The 26,226-nt window shown below is 38.7% G+C and overlaps 1 protein-coding gene across 20 annotated transcripts in view; it reads left to right on the forward strand.

The window, feature by feature from the left end:
• Positions 1–26,226, forward strand: part of KANSL1 (KAT8 regulatory NSL complex subunit 1) — a 192,942-nt gene that overhangs the window by 112,607 nt on the left and 54,109 nt on the right. For all 20 annotated transcript variants that reach the window (XM_063718844.1, XM_024234493.3, XM_024234494.3 and 17 more), the window contains one exon: positions 15,517–15,658. In XM_063718844.1, coding sequence (XP_063574914.1) covers positions 15,517–15,658 — 142 coding nt within the window. The remainder of the gene's footprint in view (positions 1–15,516; positions 15,659–26,226) is intronic.

Genomic DNA, 26,226 nt, shown 5'->3' on the forward strand with positions numbered 1-26,226 from the left:
ATTTGGCAGTAATACTTGTAAATTTGTATATTCCAACTGTTAAAAACTCTGGCCCAGAGCACCTATGTCAAGTCTTGGCTCTGCTGGTTAGTAGTGTGACCTTAGACAAGTTACTTAGCCTTATTGTCTTAGTTTCCTTATTATAAAATGGGGCAGTGATGATCATAATACCCACTTGACAGGGTTCTAATGAGGATTATGTTAATTAATATCTGTAATGTGCCAGACCAGTGTTTTGCATGGAGTAAGCACTTCATTTGTGATTCCTATAGTTTCTGTTATTTAATTCTCATGAGGAAACACTAGTAAAATGAAGTAAAACATGAACCTTCTTATTATATGACCACTGTGCTTCCTCTCATTAGACCAGTTAAAAGTCTAAGCCTTTAGCGTAACTATGTTACCCTTATTCAAGCACATAAAAGATTTTTCCTACATGTGAGGTTTTTTTTGAAGGCGAGTATTGCCAGAAAGCTTTTTACGACTTAAGATGAACAGTTACTATGGTCACTTGATCCTGTCAGTAGTCCTAAATTTAGGATGAGTTTATCATCATCACTGTTCTACAGTTGAGGCACTACTGCAGAATAATCTCCCATTGAAGTGGTCTCCCTAGTCACCCTCTCACCCCTCTACATGCACTTTGCTGTGCATACTGGAACTTGATTCAGAACAAAATGTATTTGGGTCTCCGGTTCCTGTTTCTCAAGTGTGTTTAAGGAGTATACGTTTTTCAAAACAAATATTTGTCATTAGATGTAAGGGCATAGAGTACCTTGTGGTAACTGAGTTAGTTCAACCAGGTATGGTAGTCAGAAGCTGGTAAGAGCAGCAGCAACTTCCTATTTACTGAGCACTTATAATGGAATGCATTGAAATCACAGCAACCCTGGGAGTGATATCTTCCAATTTTTAGGATGGTGAAAATGTCCATCTTTGTGCCCTCAGTCATTCTTTAACTGCAAACTAGCTCGACCTTTGAGGTCTGTGTCATTAAAAATTATTTCTTAAGGGTTTTTTTTTTGGCGGCCGGGGGTGGGGGGGGTTGGTTTTTGAGGGAGGCAAATTTATATAATATATAGTGATGAACATGACAGAATATTTTTCAATTTGATGTGGCAGAATCGAAATCTGCCAATAAAACAAACTATCTTACGTGTATCATATAATTCACGATTGTGTTAGTAAGTGGTTTGCAAAAGCATAGAAATTGAGATGTGAGAATTTTGTATTTTACTACGTGTGAAAGCGGAAACGTTTTTACTCTGGAATATCTGTAGTACCCTCAGCAAGTTTCCATTCAAGTTGTGTATGGTTGGGATTTGACTGGGTGCAGTGGCTCACGCCTGTAATCCCAACATTTTGGAAGGCTGAGGCAGGAGAATCACCTGAGCCTAGGAGTTTGAGACCAGCCTGGGCAACATTGTGAGACTCCATTTCTATGAAAAAATAAAATTAGCTGGGCGTGATGGCGCACATCTGAGGTCCCCGCTACTGCAGAGACTGAGGTGAGAGTGGTTGCTTGAGCTCAGGTGATAGAGGCTGTAATGAGCTATGATTGCACCACTGCCCTTTAGCCCGGGTGACAGTGCAAGATCCTGTCTCCAAAAAAAGAAAAGCTCTCAAATATCTTGTTGGTAGTTTTCACTTTGTAATATAGCTTTATTTTCCCTGGTTTGTGTGTACTTGGACTAAGAGTGTGGACTATAATTGCTTGACTTCTGCTTTCAGCATTAGAGGCCAGAGTTAGTTTTATGAGGAGGCCAGAGTTAGTTTTATGAGGTCTGTTGGCACCAAATGAGAAAAGGGGTTAGCTTCAGTCTGGAATTACTTTGGTTTTAATCTTTTGTAAGGAAAAGTTAGGATCATAGTTCCAACCTGTTATCCTCATTCCCTCTCTCTTCCTGCTTCCTTCCTTCCCTTTGAACAAATATTTGAGTACCTGCCATTTGCTAGGCATTGTTCCAAGCAACCAGAGATATTATGGTGAACAAGACAAAAATCTCTGTTTTCCGGATATGATTCTAGAGGTGGAAACAGACAGAAAGATAGATAATTAAAAATAATTTTCATGAAGGTTCTATTAATAAAGCCAGGAAGCGGGAAAGAAAGGTGTGTAGGGGGTGTTTGGAGAGGGATTGCAATTTTATAGGATAGTTAAGGGAAAGCCTTAATAAAGTGTCATGTAAGGAAATGACCTGAAGAAAGTGAGGATATCTGCATTAGGAATAGCAAATAAAAGGTCCTGTGGGTGACAGCTTGCCTAACATGTTCAGCAAACAGCGGTGACTGGAATGGAATGAGCTAGGAGGAGAACAGGAGATGAGGCCAGAGAGGTAGCAGGGATTGGGTGATAGAGGCCCTCTGTTTGAAGCCTTACAGGGTTGTTGTCAGGACTTGGGTTTTTAGAGATGGTAAACAACTAGGCTAGGTTTTGGGTAGAGGAGTGACATGATCAAACTTATCCTTTTATACAATATTAGACTGGCTGCTATGTTCATGATAATATCCTGAAAGTGGTCAAGGGTGAGAGCTAGAAGCCCGTTTAGAGGCTCTTGGACTCATCTAGAAAGATTCAACCAAAGTACTAACAATGAAGTGGCAAGAAGTGGCTGAATACTGGGTATATTTGAAGACAGTGCCAATAAGATTTGCCGATTGATTGTGTTTATGAGAGAGAGAGAGGTGTAATTAAGGTTGAAATTAAGGATTACATGGAGGTTTTTGACCTGAACAGATCCATCTAGTTGAAGCAGGTTTGGGATGGCATATAGGAGTTGGGGAGGGGAAAGTATCAACTTCATTTTGATCATGTAAAGTTTGAGACACTTTTTAGACATTCAAATAGAAATGTTGAGTAGGCAGGTAGAAATAGGAATCTGGAGTTGAGGGGAGTGATTTCAGCTAGAGGTAGGAATTTGGGAGTCAGAAACATAGTTGGATACCTAAAGCCATGAGTTTGGGTAAGATCACCTAGGAAGGAAGTGTAGGAAAGAAGATTTAGTGATTTCGCATATGCAGTCTTACAAGGAATTCAGAAAGACAATAGAAAAGCCAGGTTAGTATGTCTTGAAAGAGAAGTGAAGAAAGTATTTGAAGGAGGGAGTAATCACCTGTGTTGGATACTGCTAATGGATCAAGGGTGGTAAGGACTGAAATGTGGACATTGGATTTAGTACAGTGGAGGTCATTGGTGACCTTGACCAGCAGTTTTGGTGCAATAGTGGGTTGAAACCCTGTGTTAAAGAAATAATGAGAAGAGACAAATTAGACATAATGAGTATTTGCCATAAAAAGAAATTGAGAAATGGGGCAATAACGTTTCCTCTGGCTTCCTATTATTAGCAGACCTCCCGATCCATCCGCCTTGCTGTTGCTACAGTGCTTCTCTGGTATTGAAGGAAATACTTCCCTTCTATGGAGGCAGGGAATGAGCCTGTCTGAGATGCTCTTTATTGCTCTCTTGGAAGCCAGGAAATGCCAAACTTGGGTTACTTTCTTTCGGTTGGATAGTGTTTTTTAGATGCTTTTGTCACTGTGTTGTTCCTTTAGTCCTGGGGCCCTTAACTAGTTTGCCTTCCCTTTTCTGTCTTTCAGAATTTTCCTTCGATTGCCTCTTGTGTTATTTGCAGGATTTATAATTGTGCTTAGAACAGGGATGAGCTGGGAGAAAGAATGGAGTCTACACCACCTTGCCTGTACCAGGGTTTCTTCTATTTATTCACTTTTTTGTTTGTTTTGTTTCCATATCTCCTCAATTCTTTTTTACCACATTTATTTTTAAGAACTGATAAGTTTATTAACAAATTGATTTTTGGTTCAACTCATTTTCTTGAAGATGGGTTCTGTTGCTAAACCTCAGTGTCTTTAAGGACTATTTCTGAAAATAAGGTCTCAGCTGGGCGCAGTGGCTCACACCTATATTCCCAGCACTTTGGGAGACTGAGGTGGGTAGATCACCTGAGGTCAGGAGTTTGAGACCAGCCTGGCCAACGTGGCGAAACCCCGTCTCTACTAAAAATACAAAAATTAGCCAGGTGTGGTGGCGGGCGCCTGTAATCCCAGCTACTTGGGAGGCTGAGGCAGGAGAATCGCTTGAACCCGGGAGGTAGAGGTTGCAGTAAGCTGAGATCGCGCCACTGTACTCCAGCCTGGACGAAAGAGTGAGACTCCGTCTCAAAAACAAAACAAAACAAAAAAGAAAAGTATGGTCTCATACATATCTTACATAAGAACTAAGAGGCTTTTTCTTCATAAAGGTACGTGAGACTTAACTCTGTCAGGCAATTCTTAGACTTAACTAAAGGTGGAGCATTATTCCTGGAGATTGTGCATTGGAACTTTTTTGATTTCTCAGTAGCTGACTGGGGGCTCAATGATAATAGCTAGCTAAGTGGTGGGGCCAGGATTTGGAACTCAGTGTTCACTGACTCCAGACACCATACTCTTTTCCAATAAACTGTATTTTCAAAGTGAGAAAGAAGATGTTTTTCTGTTGGATTTAGTATTAAAATTCTCTCATTCTTCTAGAGATAGCCAGAGGCAAGTTCTCCATGTGGAATATGTGGGACTGGGGTAGGGATGAAAGGGGGACCCTGTCTCAATACACTGTACTTTTCTGCTCCTTCACCCTTCTGGGTTTTTTTTTTTTTTTTTGTGGCAAGGTCTTGCTGTGCTGCCCAGGCTGGATACAGTGACGCAGTCTCGACTCACTGCAGCCTTGACCTCCCAGGCTCAAGCGATCCTCCCTCCTCAGCCTGCTGAGTAGCTGGGACCCTAGGCTTGTACCACCATTCCTGGCTAATTTTTGTATTTTTTTTTGTAGAGATGGGGTTTCACCTGTTGCCCAGGCTGGTCTCGAACTCCTGAGCTCAAGTGATCATTTTGGGTTTTTTTGTTTTTGTTTTTGTTTTTTGAGATGGGGTTTCACTCTTGTCACCTAGGCTGGAGTGCAATGGTGTGATCTCACTCACTGCAGCCTCTGCCTCTTGGGTTCAAGCAATTCTCCTGCCTCAGCCTCCCAGGTAGCTGGAATTACAGGCACCCACCACCATTCCCTACTAATTTTCGTATTTTTAGTAGAGATGGGGTTTCACCATGTTGGTCAGGCTGGTCTTGAACTCCTGACCTCAAGTCATCTGCCCGCCTCAGCCTCCCAAAGTGCTGGGATTACAGGCCTGAGCCACCACACCCGGCCTCAAGCGATCTCTTTGAAAGAGAAATTAGTATCACATATAGAATTTTAACATTCTAACCTCAGTTTAACTTTTGAAAGGAAGAAAAGTAGACAGAAAATTAATTCGCTCTGGAGGAGCTACTCTGGAATGGCAGTACTTTGAATAACTGAGAGCCTTTCACTATTTGTCATTTGCTTTATTCTTGAAACATAACAGTCTTATTCTCTAAAAAAGACACAGTAGGCCGTGTGCGGTTGCTCACGCCTGTAATTCCAGCACTTTGGGAAGCCGAGGTGGGTGGATCACCTGAGGTCAGGAGTTTTAGCCAGCCTGTCCATGTGAAACCTTGTTTCTACTAAAAATACAAAAAATTAGCGAGGCGTGGTGGCGGGCACCTGTAATCCCAGCTACTTGGGAGGCTGAGGCAGGAGAATCGCTTGAACCCGGGAAGCGGAGGTTGCAGTGAGCCGAGATCGCGCCATTACACTCTAGCCTGGGTGACAAGAACAAAACTTTGTCTAAAAAAAAGAAAAAAAGTAAAAAGACACAGTAACTAGCCTAGTATTTTGCTTAAAATCTTCATGCTCAAATTCCATGTTCAGTCCTACAGCCAGTCAAGAACTGTAAGCCATTTCCATACTTCTTCATCATGCCATTTTTTCCTCCATTAGAATACTTCAGTTAAGTGTTTTTAAAATATAAACGTTTGAGAATTAAAACAGGATAAGGCATCAGCTAAAACTCTCCCATATTGTTTATATTTTTTGCAAATTTACTTGTAAACTGCATGTGTGCAGACATCATTAAAAATTGTTTTACAGTTAAAACACATGGTAGTTCCCATAAGGAGGCATGGATAATCTAGTTGGAGACCAGTTATATATATGACATGACTTGGAAATAATAGGACATACAAATAACAAAATAAGAGGATCCAACTAAGCTTGAAGAGGACAAAGTGAATTGTGAGGTACGATGCACAAGGAAAAACTTTCCTGGAGAGACGTGGGTTTTAGTGTTAGAAGATACTTCTGGGTATTTTCTAGTTGGAAATTTGCATAGGGTATGACAAACAATTACATTTCTTTTATTGTGCTAGACAGAGTATATAATATGTATATGTTTACCATGTTTGATGAAAAATCTGACTGATGGGTATTGAAAGGAGTTTAAAGTACCTTAAATGATTTTTAAAAGATTGAGTGTATTTTAAAACGTATCTCAGTCTTAATGTTAAACATGTAAAAATTTAATGTATAAAAAAAATTTATCACCTGGCCTACAGAAAATGAAATGTATCAAACTACTAAAGGTTGTTTGTTTGTTTGTTTATTTTTGAGACAGAGTCTCACTCTGTTGCCCAGGCTAGAGTGCAGTGGCGTGATCTTGGCTCACTGCAACCTCTGCCTCCTGGGTTCAAGCAATTCTCCTGCCTCAGCCTCCTGTGTAGCTGGAACTACAGGCCCAGGCCACCACGCCCGGCCAATTTTTTTGTATTTTTAGTAGAGACAGTGTTTCACCATGTTGGTCAGGCTGGTCTCGAACTCCTGACCTCAAATGATCTACCCACCTCAGCCTCCCAAAGTGCTGAGATTACAGGCATGAGCCAGCATGGCCAGCCTAGAGGTGTCAAATTATCAAGTTTAGAAGTATGGGCTTTGTGTTGAAGGCACAGTCAGTAAAATCCACAATGGAGGAAATTCTAAAGGACAGATGGTGCTGTCTCTTCCACAAATTGTGAGGAAAGAAAATGAGGAGGAGCGTGTTATGAGCTTGCGATGTATTAACTAAATGAATTGTGTGGATCTTATTTGATTCTGATTTGGAGAAAACTGAGACAATCCAGGAAATTTAACCAGTAACTGGATATTTAACATTAAGGAATTATTGTTTTTTAGATTATAAAATATACTGGTATATATTCTTAAAGACCTTACATTTTAGAAACATGCCGAAATATTTAGAGGTGGTGATGTGATGTTGGGAATTGGCTTAAAGATAATTCATAGGGATGGGAGATAGATATTATAGATGAGGTAGGATTTGCCAAAAGTTGATAGTTGATGGTTTTATGGGAGTTTATTATCTTTTAGCTTGTGTTTGTAAATTTTCATTCAAACAGGGTCTGAGATAAATAAAAGAGTGTGAGGGAAGATGAGGATTGCTTATTTTGCTTTATAAGATTAACATGGATTGCCAGGTTCTGTGTGACCTGGCCCTGCCTACCTGTATCCATTGTCAAGTTGAATGCATTCTTTTCGTTGTTCACTGTTGGAGCTCTAACCACCTAACCATTGTATACATGTCGTTTCTTTGTGACATACCACAGTTCCACCTAGTATCTTCTGCTCCACATCCCCAAGCCCTACCAGTTTGCGCATCCAAGTCCTAATTTATGCTTTGGAGGTCTGTTTAAATGTTTATATCACAGGTCTTTCTAGATCCCCCAGTCTAAATCTGACATAGTTAGGATCTCTTATCTTATATTTTATATGATTATTTGATTATTAACATCTATCTGCCCCATTAAATTGTAAACTTGAGCCACAGTTCTTGTTTTTGCATCCCTAACCTAGTCTAATTCTTGGTAACTAATAGTTGCTTAAATATTTGTTAAATGGAAGGAAGAAGGATAGAGTGAGTTCATGGTGGGCTAAATGCTTGCCTGAAATAAACTACCAAAAATACACAAATTTCATTTAAATATTAGAGGTAATCTAGTTGAAGCAGTAAGACAAAAGTGCTGTGTTCAATTTCAAGGGTCTGTCAGGATGAATTGGCAGTTTAGATAGAATTGGCTCTGGGGCTGGGTGCTGTGGCTCACACCTGTAACTGCAGCACTTTGGGAGGCTGAGGCAGGCGGATCATTTGAGGTCAGGAGTTCGAGACCAGCCTGGCCAACATGGCAAAACCCCGTCTCTACTAAAAACACAAAAATTAGCCAGGCATGGTGACAGGCACCTGTAATCCCAGCTACTCAGGAGGCTGAGGCAAGAGAATCACTTGAACCTGAGAGGCAGAGGTTGCAGTGAGCTGAGATCGTGCCTCTGCACTCCAGCCTGGGTGACAGAGCGAGATTCCATCTCAAAAAAAAAAAAAAAAAAAAAAAGTATTGGCTCTGATACATTTGTTCCACATTACTACAGATATCTGTAGAAAGCTGACACAACCTAGGTCATGTGACAGATGAGAATGGGTTAAGACAAAGCATGTATCCGAGTTTTTTCCTGGGTTTTACTTTACAACTAAAATGTGGGATATTTAACTCTGGACAGTTTGGTTCTCTTCTCCTTATGCTTTATTACCTCCATCTTTTTAAATTTGGGGGTAATGTCATTGATAATGCAATGTCTATTCTAATAGACTACTTTGATTTTTCTGTTTAGAGTGGAACTTTTAGATAACTCTAAAGTTCAAAGCTCAAGAAACTCTCAGAATATGGCTTGTTGCTAACTGAAAACACTTCTGTTTCCTGAATTTATCTGAGAGGTTTTTCTTTAATCTTATTCTATTTTTCTTCCTTTTTTGTACCTTTTTGATATGGAATTTAAATCCATGGTTATAATGACTAAATTTTTATTCCTTTTTTTTTTTTTTTTTTGTAGACAGAGTCTTGCTCTGTCCCCCAGGCTGGAGTGCAGTAGCACGATCTCGACTCACTGTAACCTCTGCCTCCCGGGTTCAAGTGATTCTTCTGCCTCAGCCTCCTGAGTAGCTGGGATTACAGGTGCATGCTACTAAGCCTGGCTAATTTTTTTTTTGTGTTTTTAGTAGAGACGAGGTTTCACTGTGTTGGTCAGGCTGGTCTCAAACTCCTTACCTCGTGATCTGCCTGCCTCGGCCTCCCAAAGTGCTGGGATTACAGGCCTGAGCCACTGTGCCCGGCTGACTAAATTGTTATTCTTATCTAATACGTACATTTTAGGTTGCAGTTAGGATTACATCATTGTATGGCTATCACAACTTTGGAAGCAGATGTTGTTCTTATTTCCAGAGGTCAGTTTATATGTTTAGGATCACATAAAGTAAGTAAAAGTGAGAACTTGTCTCCTGATCTTTCCTCTGTTTCACACTGCTTTTGAGCTAGGTAGTGAGTACTTGCGAGTGTTTTTTCATGTGACTCAGCAATTTCAAGATTTCTCATTCCTGTCCCACAGTGACCCTAACTCTTTCCCTGAAAACTGTTAATCTGGCAATTGTACGCTCTGGGATGATCTCAGTTTTATTTGAATCTTTTGGTTTTTAAAAGTTATCTAAATAACCTGGAGATTTCAGAACTTAGATGTCTCAGGATTTCCTGCACACTTGGAAGTAGCACATAATCCTTTGTCAATTTATCTACCAGTTTGAATGTAGCACTGTGTAGCTCGCTGTGAACAGTCATTTTACTTTAGTTGGCTAATAGAACCTTTGTTTCATTAAAAGGAAAGAATCGAGATGGGACTGAAATCAGAATCAAAGTTGAAATTACCACCATTTGGGTTTTTCTGGCATATTTGTTGCCTTAATGAGATTTTTAAAAATTTATTTTAATACATCAGGGAAGAGAAGCATAATCCACCAGCCCTGTTCTACTGGATTTACATACAAATTTCCCATCTTAGAATAGAGTTAGGTGACTTAATTAGAGGCACTAGGCCTGGTAGTCAACATGTGGTGTTCCATGTGGTTCAATGTCTAGCTTTTGGTGTTACTTATCTAATAAATACAAAAGAGTTGATATATTGATAATCCCTTTTAAGCCATTGACTATTAATAACTTTAAAGAACTAAAAAGAAAAATTAATTTTTAGCCAACATGTAAGCTGAACCCTGAATTTGCAAGAAAAAAAATAATTACTTTTACTGTATGATTTCAGTGTGTTTATAGAGGGTGCTTTTTTTTTTTTTTTTTTTTTTTGGAGATGGAGTCTCACTCTGTTGCACAGGCTGAAGGGCAGTGGCGTGTGATCTCGGCCCACGGCAGCCTCCATCACCTCCTGGATTCAAGCAATTGTCTTGCCTCAGCCTCCTATGTAGCTGGGATTACAGGCGTGCGCGACCACGCCTGGCTAATTTTTTTATTTTTAGTAGAGATGGGGTTTCACCATAGATTTCACCAAAGAGAAATCTTAAAATTGTTGAGTCACATGAAGAAAACAACAAAAAACCACTCACAGGTACTCACTACCTAGCTCAAAAGCAGTGTGAAACAAACACAGGAAAGATCTATATTCTTAGAGTCAACAGAGCATTCTAAATTCTCTGTGGTAATAGTCTGTGTAAAAAGAACGATTAAAGTATAAGTTCATAGCTAATGAAATATTTATATACAACAAATATTTCTTATGTAAACCAATACTAGCACATAGCTGGTTAACATTAAGATGTACTATTCATGTGGTGTCACAAAAGCAAATATTGATACTGCATTTAGGTAACCAAAAAGTAATTCATCGTGTAACATTTTAATGAATTTTTGTACAGCACATGCAGACAAAGCCACTTTTACCAATAAAAAGTTTATAAAAGCAAGGAGCAAAATACGAGTGGAAAAGAATTCCCACTCAGGTGATAACTACAGTATATATAGTGCATATTTTTGTATGGACTAGGATAAAGCACACATTAAAATCAAACGTTCTAAGGCATTCTAGTGTCCTACTCAGACACATAGTTAAAACAGTTATTTCACTAATAGCACAGAAACAAGCAACAGGAATGAGTAGACTTATCAGTGTTAGAATCCACGTGATTTTCTTCATTATTGATAATGACTGTATTAGAAACCAAGTCCTCATTGTATTTAAAGTATCGTTCTGCAACCTTAGTCCTGTGTTCTTTCCTGAAGTCTGTATGGTATAACATTAAACATGTCCCTAATGTTCAATCTGTGTCCCTTGTTTTGAGGTGTAAATTGTCAGAGTGATAAATTTACACTTCGAATATTGAGGAGGAAGTCTGTCTTTACCTCTGATAAGCTGAGTTTATATAGCTTGTTTTTGTTAAGGAACAAAAGATGTGAAGCTCTTATTCTTGTGTTACTGTTTTGTGGTGCTCTGCTCTGCCACTGGAGTATGGTAACATCTTCATATCTTATCCAGACTTGTTAACTGTACACCTCTCACGCTTAATAACAGCTTAGCTTTCTGCTCATATTGCTGGTATTTTGAACAAGATACTTTTTGGACGCTTGAGTTGAGGTTTTCCATTTTTCATTGGAGATGATCAGAGTTTGAGCAGCATTATGGAAGAACAATGTTGTAACAACTTTCTCCTGGAAATCACTTCGAGTTCTAAACCATCATATCACAGATACACTTGTAAAATGAAACTTGTTCATAAATTGGGAATTGTTAGTATTCCTTAGTGCTGCCTTGCCTTTCTTTAATTAGTTTATTAACCATATTATCCAAAACATATTATCAGGAGGCTCACTTTGTATTGTTATTTAGGTAAATACCTGTGTAGGGGACATAAGACTTTCATTAATATCCAAGAAAAAGTGTATTTATCAAAGTTCTTGTGAACTAAAATGTTTTAAGTAATTTTCTTTTCCTTTTGTATTTTCAAACAAAGGAGCTGCATGGTTCCTTAAACATTAGAATGCCAGGATGAAAAAGGTTTGAGGGGAGTTGATTGAGGAATAGTAGCATGATTGACTGGTGTTGGGAAGAGCAACTAAGGAGGCTGTTGGGGTTGCCCAGTGGTGATAGATGGGGACCTGGTGTGGTGGTAGTTTTAGGAATGAAAGGAATCTATAAATCCAAAAGATTTTGCAGGATAGAAAGGTGGTAAGCCTTGAAGAGTAAGCAAAGGTGGGAATAAAATACAAGGGTTAACTAGTTTTGTCTCTTTGTGGGTAGGGGGCATTTTTCTTGTTCAAGAATGATCCCTAGGTTCTTATTCATCTCTTGAGATCATTTCCTGGATTTAGGGTAGAGCTGGACCTGCAGCCAACATTGAAGCAAATAACTGTACTTTAAAAGTATCTTTTTATCTTGAAGTGGTTCCATCAAAATTAGGGAACTGTAAAATGTCTTCTTTCTAAAAGAAGAGACATAATTGATAATTATCACAGTGGTTGATTTGAATGGTTTATGTTTGGTCCATACAAAAGTTAAAATACCATTACGATCCTTGGTCTTAATTATTATGGTATGATTAAGTATTAATTAATGTCTTACTCTGTCGTGGTCAGATTTGTTCTTCTTTATTTTTGACATTTTGTATTTTGCGCCTATGGGAGACTGTGTTCAAGTTCACCTGTAGTCATAAGTTTTAGCAGTGAATGTGTATATCCTGATGGGAAGTGGGACTGAGGGCTGTGTGACTGCTGCTGCTTTCTGGGAAAATAGTTTTGTGGTAGATTATGAAATATTTAGATTACAGAATATAGTAGACACCATGTATCCCCAGTCTAATATTTAAACAGTGTTAATGTTGTCACATTTCCATCTTTGTTTTTTTACATGAGAAGTCAAACATTATAGGTAGAGCTAAAATCCAACTTCTCCATCCCCTTTCCAGAGCTAATGAGGAGCTTGATTGTAAATTTGTTGTATATCAGTTTTGTGCATTTTGAAATATATTCATCACTTATCTGTATTGGTAACAATCCTTATTAATGTTTATTTGCTTATTTGTTTTTGTGCAGCTTTTGCATTCCCCATTGTTGAGATTAGGTCATGTTGATACATATAGTAAATTGCTAGATAGTATTTCATCAAATTCCTTTACTACTTGTGTGTACTTAATCTTGTTTAGTTTTTTTTGTAGTTGTTTCATTCAACATTGTGTTCTTAGATTTAATCATGTTGATACATATAGATACCGTTAAATTTTATTTTTATTACTATAGAACTATTAAATGAATAAATTATAATTTACCAATTTCAGCAGAATTAGAATATAATTAGTTTTAATCTATTACAGACTCTCCTCCAGTGAACCTGTTTCCTCATGCAGAGGAATGTGTAGTTTATGTTCTCAGAAACAGAATTTCATGGCTGGGCATAGTGGCTCTTGTCTTTGGGAGGCTAAAGGTCAGGAGTTTGAGAACAACCTGGACACCATAGCAAGACCCCATCTCTACAACATTTTTTATTAAAAATTAGCCAGTGGGGCCAGGCTCAGTGGCTCACACCTGTAATCCCAGCACTTTGGGAGGCCGAGGTTGGGTGGATCATGAGGTCAGGAGATAGAGACCATCCTAGCTAACACAGTGAAACCCCGTCTCTACTAAAAATACAAAAATTAGCCAGGCGTGGTGGTGGGCGCCTGTAGTCCCAGTTACTCGGGAGGCTGAGGCAGGAGAATGGCGTAAACCCAGGAGGCGGAGCTTGCAGTGAGCCGAGATCCTGCCGCTGCGCTCCAGCCTGGGCGACAGAGCAAGACTCCGTCTCAAAAAAAAGTTAGTCAGGGCTGGGTGCAGTGGTTCATACCTGTAATCCCAGCACTTTGGGAGGTCGAGGTGGGTGGATCCCCTGAGGTTGGGAGTTTGAGACCAGCCTGACCAACATGGAGAAACCCTGTCTCTACTAAAAATACAAAATTAGCCGGGCGTGGTGGCGCATGCCTGTAATCCCAGCTACTCGGGAGGCTGAGGCAGGAGAATCGCTTGAACCCGGGAGGCGAAGGTTGTGGTGAGCTGAGATTTCGCCATTGCACTCCAGCCTGGGCAACCAGAGTGAAAGAAACTCCGTCTCAAAAAAAAAAAAAAAAAAAGGAAGAAAAAAAAAAGCCAGGTATGTAGTATGCTCCTGAACCTAGCTGCTTGGGAGACTGAGGTGGGAGGATAGCTTAAGCAAAGGAACTCTAGGTTACAGTGAGCTGTGATTGCACCACCATAATCCAGCCTCAGTGATAGAGTGTGAGACCCTGCCTCTCAGGAAAAAAAAAATACAATATCATGATGGTTGGGTATGCACATTTTACACCTTGCCAAGTATTTTCAAATTATTTTTCAAAAATGGTGGTTCCAGTTTTAACTGTTACCAGCAATATATTAATTGCTCTTTTCCATTTCTCACCACCTGTTGGCTTTATCAGACTATGCGTTTTCCCATCCAGATTTCAAACAGCATCTTAATGTTTTACCTAATATTGATATTTTAACCAAATTTTAACGAGATGACACATTTTTATATATTTATTATTTGCCTTTTATATGAATTTCCTATTTCTGTTAAGATTGTCTTTTTTTCTTTTAACCTATTTCTGAGAGTTCTGTTACATATTCTGATGTTTAATTGTCAGTTATATGTGTTAGATATCTTCCACCAAAATGTAGTTTGCCTTTTAACTTTATTAGATTTTCTATTGTATGTTGAAAAGTAGGTGATATCTTTGTGTCTTATCTAAGAAATGCTCCCTGCTCTAAGTCCCGAAGATATTCTTTTAAGTTTGACTGTTCGTATTTAGCAATTTGAAATGCCAAAATTTTGTAATTATATCATGAAGAAGGGAACTAATTTTATTTTTTCCTTTAAAGAACTGGCCAGTTTAGTACTATTTATTGAGTAGTTTAATCTTTTCTGCAGTGATCTGATTTTTAAAAAATTTCCTGGTATCTTTTATGTATCTAGTTCTACGTTTTGAGGCTGTCTATAGTTTTGCAGCAAATCTGGCTATCTGGTAATGTGTATTTGCGTCATGCCTTCTTCTTCCAAATTTCTTGCTGTTGGTCCTTAATTCCATGTGAACTTTTAGATCTGTTTCTCAGCTTTCATTAAAAATACTGTAGGCAATTTGATTGGAATTTCTTTGAATTTATAGATGTTTATGAGAATCGCCATCCTGAAAAAATGTATCCTACCATTTGTATAGATCTTCATGCTTTCAGGTGTTATTTTCTCTGTAAAGATATTTAATATATCATTAGTTTTGTTGGTGTTATGAATGGTACTTAATGAATATTTTCTACTTTATTAGTTTTTAAATATTCTTTACTGAACGCTTGCTGAATTCTTTATTAGTTTTAATAATTCTTAGTGTCGGTTGGATTTCCTGTATAGATTATTCTTAATGTATGTTTTATTTTGGCATGGACAATAGTTTTATTGTCCCAGACAACAATAGTTTTATTGTCCCAGAGAAATTAATGAGATTTCAGAGAAACTGTGTGCCACAGGATCAGGATGCTAGAAGGCAGCTCCACTTAATTTGGGAAATACCTATTTGGAAGTTTATATCCATGTGCATCCTGAGGAGTGGGAGGTGTGTGTCTCTCTCTTGGGTTTTTCTTGACACTAGAGTTAGTCTCCAAGGGCCTTTAAAAGTTAAATTCCACTCCCCACCCCCCAATCTGGTATAGATATTACTGCTACTCTTGGATTTCACTCAATTTATTTCCTTTTAGGAGACGCAGGTCAGAATGGAAATGGGCTGCAGATCGGGCAGCTATTGTCAGCCGCTGGAACTGGCTTCAGGCTCATGTTTCTGACTTGGAATATCGAATTCGTCAGCAAACAGACATTTACAAACAGATACGTGCTAATAAGGTAAGGGATAAGTATCTGGTGTTTTTAAATGCTGCCGGAAACTATCAATATCACTTTTCTCACATCCCCTTCCACCTCATAACCCCCATAACCCCCTTCTTAACAATTGCAAAGTAAATGGTTTAATGACCTGATATAGTGGTTTAATTTGTTTAAGAACCTGATGCAGCTGCGTGTGGTGGCTCACTCTTGTGGTGATCCCAGCATTTTGGGAGGCCAAGGCAGGAGGATCATTTGAGCTCAGGAGTTCGAGACCAGCCTGGGCAACATAGTGAGACCTTGTCTTTACAAAAATTACAAAAATTAGCTGAGCATGATAGCATGTGCCTGTAGTCCCAGCTACTTAGGAGGCTGAAGTGGGAGGATCGCTTGAGCCCATGAAGTGGAGGTTGCAGTGAGCCAAGATTGTGCCACCACACTCCATCCTGGACAACTAAGAAAGACCTGTCTCATAAAAAGGAAAACACTATTAGAATATAATGGTTAATTGAACGTGTATTTAGAACAAAACTGTGTGGGTATCTGAGCTAACAGGAAACAAGGAAAACAGACTGAATAATGCAAACAAGCCATTGATGTTAACTGTCATATTTGTTAGATTTATATTTGTTAGTTCCCTGTTATAAAACTGCCACATTTCGTAGAACTTAAGATGCTACTGATTGTAAGATGTACCATTATTTTAAGTGCTTACTGTGTCTCAGCAGTGTTCTCAAAAATCCTACCTTCATGAAGCTTACATTCTTGCAAAGTATTTTTTATATTAGCTTGGTGTGGCTGAACTCTGTCTTTATCTAGACTCGTGTCTAGAAAAAGTCTATTGCTACTAAAAATAAGGGTCAAAATGCCTTTTTGACCTTAGTACTAGTCAAAACCTTAAGAAAATGGCTTTACTGTGATCAGTATCCATTAAATTAATTAGTAGGCCAGAAGTTAAAGGTTGATCAACTGATAAAATGAACAGAATAATCAGGGTTTGAAGTGAAAGTTCTGTGGGCTATCTAATCATTAAACTTTTATTCTAAAAATGTCACTGCAGACTTTAGCTTCTTTCCAGATTGGAGATACATACACACATACATATATATATGTATATATATATTTCCCCCTCCCCCCAAAAGTTCAATAGAGCATACTTTAATTGAGGACACAGTCCAGAGGGCTCACTTTTTTATTCTTACTAGTTTGTTCCCTTAGGGTAGCGTACAAATTAAATCCTGATTTACTTATTTAAAAATTAGCTGGAACAAAACTAATAAACATTGTAGATTTGGTGAATATTTTGCTTTCCCAAGTCTTCACAAAGGAAATTTTAAAGTGAGATTTGTAGAACTTGAACTGGAATGGTGACTAAGAATAACTAGGAGGTGACTGGATATGCCTATACTGAGGAGAAAAACAAAGTCTTTCTCTATCAGAGACACCTCTTCAGTGTCTGTTTCTAGGTTTTTATAGCCAGTAGTTAAGTGGGAATTTCTATATTTGAGAACTAGAGTCTCTTAGTAACAACTGAGATTAGTACAATAGTAGTCATAAGTGTTGCTTCATCTTTTTATATACATTCATAAATATATATGTGGGTTTATATATGTGTATATGTTATATCATCTTAGTTCCCTGTTATAAAACTGCCACATTTCATATAACTTAAGATGCTATTGATTGTAAGATGTACCATTATTTTAAGTACAACAAAGAAGTTATTTCAGTTAAACTAGGGCATAACAGAAATGGTAAAATGCATCTTGATTTAAAAGTTGTTGACATGTGGGGAGAGTACCTCTTAGAATTGATGAAATACTGTGTATCAATTATCAGGAAACTTTGAAATTACATAGAAGTATAAAAGACACCCACCCCCCCACCCCCCAAAAAAAAACCAAACAAAAAACAAAAAACCCAACAGCTCAAAATTATCTCGCTACCAACATTATGGTACATTTTCCTAGCACATAAGTAATTTGTTCAAATACAGTCATGTTACGTATGTGCCCTGAATATTTCCCAGTTGGTTTTTGGAAAACATTTTTAATGGCTGCATGCTATTGGCTTTCCTTGTTGACTATTTAAGTTACGTTTATTATTAAAATTAAGTATGCCATGATAAATATCTTTATCTCAGTCAAAGGTATGAATGCTCTTTTATGTTCTTAATGCATACTTTAGAGAAGTATTTTGGCAGTGCCAGTTTATAGTCTCACTAGCTGTGTATAAGAAGATACTCACCTCATTTGGTTCATGCTTTATTCTTCAGCTCATCACTCAGAAGTAATGACAGAGCAGTTTTCAGAAACTTTGAAAATATCAAAATATCTGAAAAGTATTTCTAAATATCTGGAAAATAATCTGGAGTTTTGTGTATACCATCACACATTGCTTAACGAAAGGGAAACTGAGAAATGTGTTGTTAGGTGATTTCGTTGGTGTGTGAACATCATAAGGTGCACTTAAATACAAGCTGAGGGCCGTGCGCAGTGGCTCACGCCTGTAATCTCAGCACTTTGGGAGGCCGAGGCATGGGAGACCAAGGTGGGTGGGTCACCTGAGGTCAGGAGTTCGAGACTAGCCTGGCCAACATGGTGAAACCCCTGTCTCTATGAAAAATACAAAAAAATTAGCCAGGTGTGGTGGCGGGTGCCTATAATCCCAGCTACTCGGGAGGCTGAGACAGGAGAATCACTTGAACCCGGGAGACGGAGGGTGCAGTGAGCTGAGATTGTGACACTGCACTCCAGCCTGGGCAAGGCAGAACGAGTTTCTGTCTCAAATACATACATACATACTTACATACATACATACTTAATACATACAAGCTGAGGTGGTGTGGCCTACTATTCACTTAGACAATATGGTATAGCCTATTGCTCCTAGGGTATAAACCAGTACATCATGCTACTATACTGAATACTGTAGGCAATTAGTGGTAAAGATTTATGTATTTAAACATACCTAAACATAGAAAAAATACAGTAAAAATATAGTAGAAAAGATAAAAATGGTACCCCTGTGTAGGGCACTTACCATGAATGGAGATTGTAGGACTGGAAGTTGCTCTGGGTGAGTCGGTGGGTGAAGGGTAACTGAATGTGAAAAGCCTGGGACATGACTGTACACTACTATAAACTTTATAAACACTGTACACTGAGGCTACACTACATTTATTTTAAATATTTTTTTCAATAATAAATTAACCTTAGCTTACTGTAACTTTTTGCTTTGTAAACTTTTAAGTTTTTAAAACTTTTTGACTCTTTTGTAATAACACTTAGCTTAAAACACAAACACATTGTAATTGTACAAAAATATTTTCTTCGCACCTTGTTCTACAAGCTTTTTTCTATCTTTAAAACTTTCCATTTTAAAATGAAAGTTTTATTTTTTAAACTGTTTTGCTAAAAACTAAGACACAAACACACACATGAACGTAGGCCCACACGGGGTCAGGTTTGTCGATATTACTGTCTTCCACCTTTGCATCTTGTTACACTGTTAGGTCTTCAGGGCTAACAACACACACGGAGCTTTCATTGCCTGTGACAGTGCCAACAGAAGGACCTGCTGGAGGCTGTTTCACAGTTCACTTTTTTTAATGAGTAGAAGTACTCTCTAAAATAACGATTAAAAGTATAGTATAGTAAATACATAACACTTTATTATCATAAGAAATAAGTGTTTTTAACCGTAACATAGCTTTTTATTATCAACTATCATATTCTTAGTGTACATAATTGTATGTGGTATACTTCTAATAGCAGCACTGTAGGTTTCTTTACACCAGCATCACCACAAACACAGGAGTAGTGCTTTGTGCTAAGACAGGTATTCTTCAGCTGTATTAAAATCTTATAAGACCATCATTGTATATGTGGTCTGTCATTGACCATAATGCTATTTGGCACATGAATGTATGTTGATTATCCAAGAGTTTCATCATTCAAAGAGTATTGTATTAAGCACCTATACTTGGACTTGGTAAATTTTTGCTTCTAGTTGTGGCTTTGCTACCAGCTGCTTACATGAACCTTGAGAAGAAAAGTCACTTAACATTTCTGAGCTTCAGATTCTTGATGTGTAAAATACATCATAGATAATCTTTTACTTCTCAGAATTCCGATAGGAAGAATAAAACTAGATTGATAGTTCCAATAAGTAATGCATCAAGAAAATTCACAGCTTTCCTTGTTGTATTTATATATTTCTTTTTCAACAAACGGATTAGTTTCCTAGACTGCCATAAGAAACTATCACAAATGGGATGGCTTAAAAAATCAGAAATGTGTGCTCTCACCGTTCAGGAGGCCAGAAGTCTGAAACCATGGTGTCAAAAGGGCCATGGTCTCTCTGGAGGCTCTAGGGAAGAATCCTTCCTTGTCTTTTTCCAGCTTCTGATATTGTGCTAGTCCTTGGTGTTCCTTGGCCTGTAGCTACATCACTGCAGTTGCTGCCTCCATCTTCACGTGACCATCTTTCTCTTTGCGTCTGTGTCCAGATTTCCATGTTAGAAGGACACCAGTCATATTGAATTTAGGGCCCACACTAAATGGGGCTTCATATGGCTCTTCATAACTTGATTACATCTTCATAACTTGATTACATCTGCAAAGACCCTTTTTCCAAACAAGGTCATATTCACAGGTTCTGGGTGAACATAAATTTGGAAGAGACAATATTCAACTTGCTCTAACAAGCCATGGAATTTTTCCCCAATGATATATTCACATGCATTTAGTCTTTATGTAACACTGTAATTAACAGAAGTTTTTGAGCACTTGTGATATGTCAGGCACTGTGCTAAGCATTTTACTCTCATTCACGATTTTCAATCGTGGAAGGTCAGAGCAGTCAAGTAGTTTGTTCATGGTTATACATCCAAGTGAGTGCAGAGCTCAGATTTGAGTATCAGGCTGCAGAGCTGTTGCTCAAGTTAGTAATCACTTTAAGTGCTTGGGTTTTTTTTTTTTTTTTAGTTACTGAAATGGAAGAAATTTTTTCCTACGTGTTTTGGTTAAGTGGGTTGGTGTTCATATTTTCCATGCTGCACCAAGATTTCCCAGTGCTTCCTGGGTTGTGCAGGTCTTTTTATTTTGAGATGAACCTAGGTGACAGGCTGAATCTTGGTGATAGGCTGTTGAGTTATAATTTGTCTTTGGGTGGGAGATTGGAGGGATGGTGGGGCTTTGTCTTTTTAAAGATTTACTTTGTTGCTTATTAACATTTATTTTATTTAAGTGGCATATTACCAAAAATATATATATATTTGTGACTACTGCTAGGAGATTCTAGGATCCAGACACCAGTTTCTGTTCTGTCAGAAGGTAGGTATTACCTTCCAAGCTGTGAAGTGAGTAGAGTCCCTTTTGGGAATAATATTGCTCTCTGGAGAAAGAATATAACTTCTAGGAACTCCTCTGTACTACTTCTGCATGCTGTTGTGCTCTTTTAATTTTCATAGTTTGTCAGCTTGTTTTTTAAAAAGAAACTCTTCCATGCTTTAGAAGGAGAAAGGAAAACAATATATGTACCTTGAGTGTATACTAATTAAAGGTTTACTCATGTATGTTTGTTTAATGATCAGAATAAATCTTCAGAGGCTTGTAAAAGGCAGAGCTAAATTTAAACTCAGGACTTTTTATCTGATTCCAAAGCATTTTTTTTTCTAACATACTTTGCTGTTGTGTCCTTTTCATCATTTCACTGAAACATGTTTATTGAAATTTCACACCTGGTAAATAAGGGGAAAGAATAGGGACTAAGCAGTTTTTAAGAGGCAGGGTCTTGCTCTGTTGCCCGGGCTGAGGTGCAATGGCCAGATCATAGTTCCCTGTAACCTGAAACTCCTGGGCTCAAGCTATCCTCCTACCTTAGCCTTGCAAGTACAAGTAGCTGGGACCATAGGCAAGTCCCACCATGCTTGGCTAATGGTTAAAGGTTTTTTTTTTTTTTTTAAAGGATGGGGTCTCGCTGTGTTGTCCAGGCTGGTCTCAAACTCTTGATCTCAAATGATCTTCCTTGCTTTGGCCTCCCAGAAGCACTGGCTTGACTCTACATTGTTTTTTAAAATCTCCTCTTCTGACTGCTCTTTGAGATTACACAGCTGTAGCTGAGGATGGAAATGTTATTGAGGATGGGAAGTGGAAGAGCATTGAAACTTTTGAATAGGGAAGGAGCTGAATGGGAACCGCAGAAGCTTAGAACACCTTTCTCTTCAAAATTTTTGTAAAGTTGTTGAGGTTCTCATCTTAATAGGGTTTTTAAAGCGCTTTAGACAACTTATCTTTTCCAGGTAGCCCAGGGTGATTCTTGTGGAACTGGTCTGCAGTGGGCTCACTGGTTTATCTTGAGATGCATAGGGAAGATTGACCTGATAGAGTGATGTAAGGAAGTGTGTGAAATTGCCTGTTAGCTGTATTGCAAATACAGTTAAGACAGGGTTCATCCACAGACGAATCACTTAGGAGGTATTAAGGCTGCATGTAATTGTGACCCATTCCAGTTCCTTTGGTCCTTGTGTAAAGCAGAAGCTTGCTTCACTCTTGGAGTTTTCTAGGCCTGTGCAGCCTAAGCATGATCCTGGCTCTGACTCGGGACATGGTGAAGGAAAAGGAGACTCTTGACCTTTTTCTTCGGCTTCTACCGGTTGCTATTTCATAGTACAGCAGCCCTAAGTTTATTGCCCCCAGGCTAATGCCACAGCTATTCAACATTGACCCAGTTTAAACCTGGAATGTTAGGGAAGCCCACGTTGGGGTAGCCATGACAGGTGTGGAGTAGAACATTATGAAGTTTTCTCAGCTAATGCTAACCTTTCTTTTCATGGTTATTAAACATGAGTAAACTTTATCTGAAATAAATGTTATTGTGGCATATGAAACATTGTATACAGAAAAGGGCAAAGTCATTAAGTATATAGTTAATGAATAAGTATAGCTCAAAATATATTAAATATATTTCGGGGAATGTTAAGTAATTATGTAGACCTCCTCTCTAAAGCCTCACTTCCATCAGTCTCTTCAGTTAGGCTCTTTTCTGCTCTGACATCACCTTCTCTCAACTTCTGTTATAGTACTGTCATAATACTTTGTCTCTTTGTCTGTTCAAGGCTGGATGAACATAAGCTCCTTATGGTAGAATCTGTTTTTATTTTATTACTGTGTTTTCACACTACCTTGCACATGGTAGCCACTCAATAGATGCTACCTGCATGAATGACTCTTACCTACTTGGATGCTTTTTATTTGCTCAGCCTCTTTTTAGCTGTTTTCATCCTTTTTGGTGTGAGTTACAGTATTAAATTAGAGGATCCAGTGTTTGGTTTTGAATGCCGTAGTGAACTTACATATCTTGGGGGCAGTGGACAGTGTATAGATGATTGTTGGTTGCTTCAGTGTAACACTTGAGCACATATTTTCAAAAGTAGGTTTAATTAAAACTAATGTGTATTCAAATGTCCTCTGAACAAATTAAGAGGAGTTCCATTCTTCTGGTTGTGGAAGCTAGAAACCTTGGCAGTGTCTCTGACTCTTTTCCCTCCTATCTTGTAAGCACATTGGCATAGCTGGTTGATTCTGTCTTCAAATAAACATTCAAGCAGGGGCACGATGGCTCATGCCTGCAACCCGGCACTTTGGGAGGCCAGGGCGGGTAGATCTCTTGGCCCCAAGAGTTTGCAACCAGCCTTGGCAACATGGTGAAACCCCTTCTCTACTAAAAATACAAAAAACTAGCCAGGCGTGGTGGCATGTGCCTGTAGTACCCCCTCCCACTTGTATCTCTCTCTCTCTCTCTCCTGGGCTTAAGTGATCCTCCTGAATATCTGGAACTACAGGTGTGACATTACACCAGGCTAATTTTTTTAATTATTTTTTTTGTGGAGACAGGGTTTTGCCATGTTGCCCAGGCTGGTCCTGAACTCCTGGCCTCAAGCAGTCCTCCTGCATTGGCTTCCCAAAGTGCTGGAATTACAGGCATGAGCCGTCACTACCAACCCCACCATTTCCACTTCTTAATCCCCTCACTATCCTATATTTTGTTCTCTTTAGCATTTAATACTTTCTAATGTAGTACATAACATTTACCTATTTACATTGTTTTTCTTTGCCCCAGTATTAGAATGTAATAAGCACTTTGAAGGATGGGTTAGGGGAGAGGGATAGGTCTCTCATTTTTTCTTGTATCCTTAGCACCTAACAAATGCTGATGAGTGGATAAATGATTGAATTAACTGAACAAAAGAGAAATGAAATATTAGTTAGATCCAGACTTTTGCCCCAGTTCTGCCATGTATTGGCCTGTAGAGACATAAGCTTTGACCTACATCCTCTGTGGGTCTATAAAATTATGTCAATGAATAGATGGTCCCTACCAAGTTTTATTATACTCTCTTAGGAGAAGGTGTCTTTATAATCTATCTGAGGGTTGTATTTAGAAATTATTCTGTAGTTTAAGGAAAAATTCTTCCCTTTGGAAAATACTGACTGTGTCCTTACTTTCATATAACTGAAAAAGAAAAATTGAAGGAGTAATTTTATATCTAATTGTTAGATTTATCTGTCTTCTGGCGATAATTATTATAAAGTTAATATTTTCCTGTTAGGAAAAAAATTATACAACTCAACAAATATTTGCTGTGCATTTATTTTCTTGGTGTATGACTCTGCTAAGGGACATGGGGCATTTAAATATATTTGTATTTTGTCCACATCTTCAATAAACTAACATTAGTTAACAATTAAAGGCTGGGTGCAGCGGCTTGCACATGTAATCCCAGCACTTTGAGAGGCTGAGGCAGGTGGATTGCTTGAGTCTAGGAGTTTGAGACGAGCCTTGACAACATGGTGAAATTCCATCTCTACCAAAAAATAGAATAATTAGCTGGGTGTGGTGGCTTGCACGTGTTATCCCAGCACTTTGGGAGTTTGAGGCAAGTGCATTACTTGAGTCCAAGAGTTCGAGACCAGCCTGAGCAACTTGGTGAAACCCCATCTCTACCAAAAAAACACAAAAATTAGCTGGATATGGTGGCATGCACCTGTTATCTCAGCTATTTATGGGGTTGAGGTGGGAGGATCACTTGAGCCCGGGAGGGGGAGGTTACAGTGATTCGTGACCACACCACTGCACTCCAGCATGGGTGACAGAGCTTGACCCTGTCTCAACAAACAAGAAACTGAGGCAATAATAAGTGAAATAAATAATGTGGCATAAAATTATGAATGCTCTGGAAATGAGATTTAAATACACAGAAAGTAAGATACAATCACCATGCTTTAGGAGGTCTGGCAGTGTGGATAAAGCAAGTAGGAACTCATTAACCTGGGACATTTTCTTGGAAGGAGGTGGGACTTGTTGAAAATCTCTTTGGAAGGACGAATGGCAATTTGGACTGATAAAATATAAAAATCAGTATAAATAAAGATGAACAGCTCATGTTTTAACCTTTAATTCAGTTTTTTTTAAACCTTCTGCTGACTAATAACCCCTACCTCCAGCAGCAGCAACAGCTTCACATACATTGAAACATTTGTCTAGGAGATGATGAGATTGGTATAACACTAACAGAAATAATTGGGGAATGTAGTTGGAAATTGATCTTTAAAATGTTAGGAACCGGTTATGGGAAAATTTGAATAATAAAATGATTTTTGGCTTGCTTTGTACAGGAAGCAGGAAGGCAGTTTGGGCCCTTAAGTAGGGAATATCTGTTGAATACATTTTGAGAAGGCAGTGGTGTACAAGATAGCTGTCTTTTGCAAATAGTTTTTACTTGGACGTGATAAAGTTTGTAAGGTATATTTTATGCTTTTGATTTAGGGAAGAAAATATTTTGAAGCAGAAGTTCTTTTAACCAGAGAAACTTCATTTTAAAGGCTAGGGTTAATGTTTCTTGCTTACTAGTTAATGGCCTTTCTCTTGTTTCTGAGGAGACTCCAATTCTTTTTTTTTTTTTTTTTTAATTTTTTAAATTTTGAGGTGGAGTTTCGCTCTTGTTGCCCAGGCTGGAGTGCAATGGCGCAATCTTGGCTCACTGCAATCTACACCTCCCAGGTTCAAGCGATTCTCCTGCCTCAGCCTCCCAAGTAGCTGGGATTACAGGGGCTCACCACCATGCCCAGCTATTTTTTGTATTTTTACTGGAGACGGTGTTTCGCTGTGTTGGCCAGGCTGGTCTCACACTCCTAACCTCAGCCTCCCCAAGTGCTAGGATTACAGGTGTGAGCTACCACACCCAGCCTCCAGTTCATTTTTGTTGTTGTTGTTGTTGTTGGAGATAGAGCCTTGGTCTGTCGCCCAGGCTGGTGTGCAATGGTGCGATCTTGGCTCACTGCAACCTCTGCCTCCTGAGTTCAAGCGATTCTCCTTCTTCAGCCTTCCGAGTAGCTGGGACTACAGGCATGTGCCACGACGCCTGGGCAATTTTTGTATTTTTATTAGAGATGGGGTTTCACCATGTTGGCCAGGCTGATCTTGAACTCCTGACGACCTCAGGCGATCCACCCGCCTCAGCTTCCCAAAGTGCTGGGATTACAGGTGTGAGCCACCATGCTGGGACTTTCCAATTCATTTTTGAT

Source organism: Pongo abelii, chromosome 19 (assembly GCF_028885655.2).
Source record: "Pongo abelii isolate AG06213 chromosome 19, NHGRI_mPonAbe1-v2.0_pri, whole genome shotgun sequence".
NCBI lineage: Eukaryota > Metazoa > Chordata > Mammalia > Primates > Hominidae > Pongo > Pongo abelii.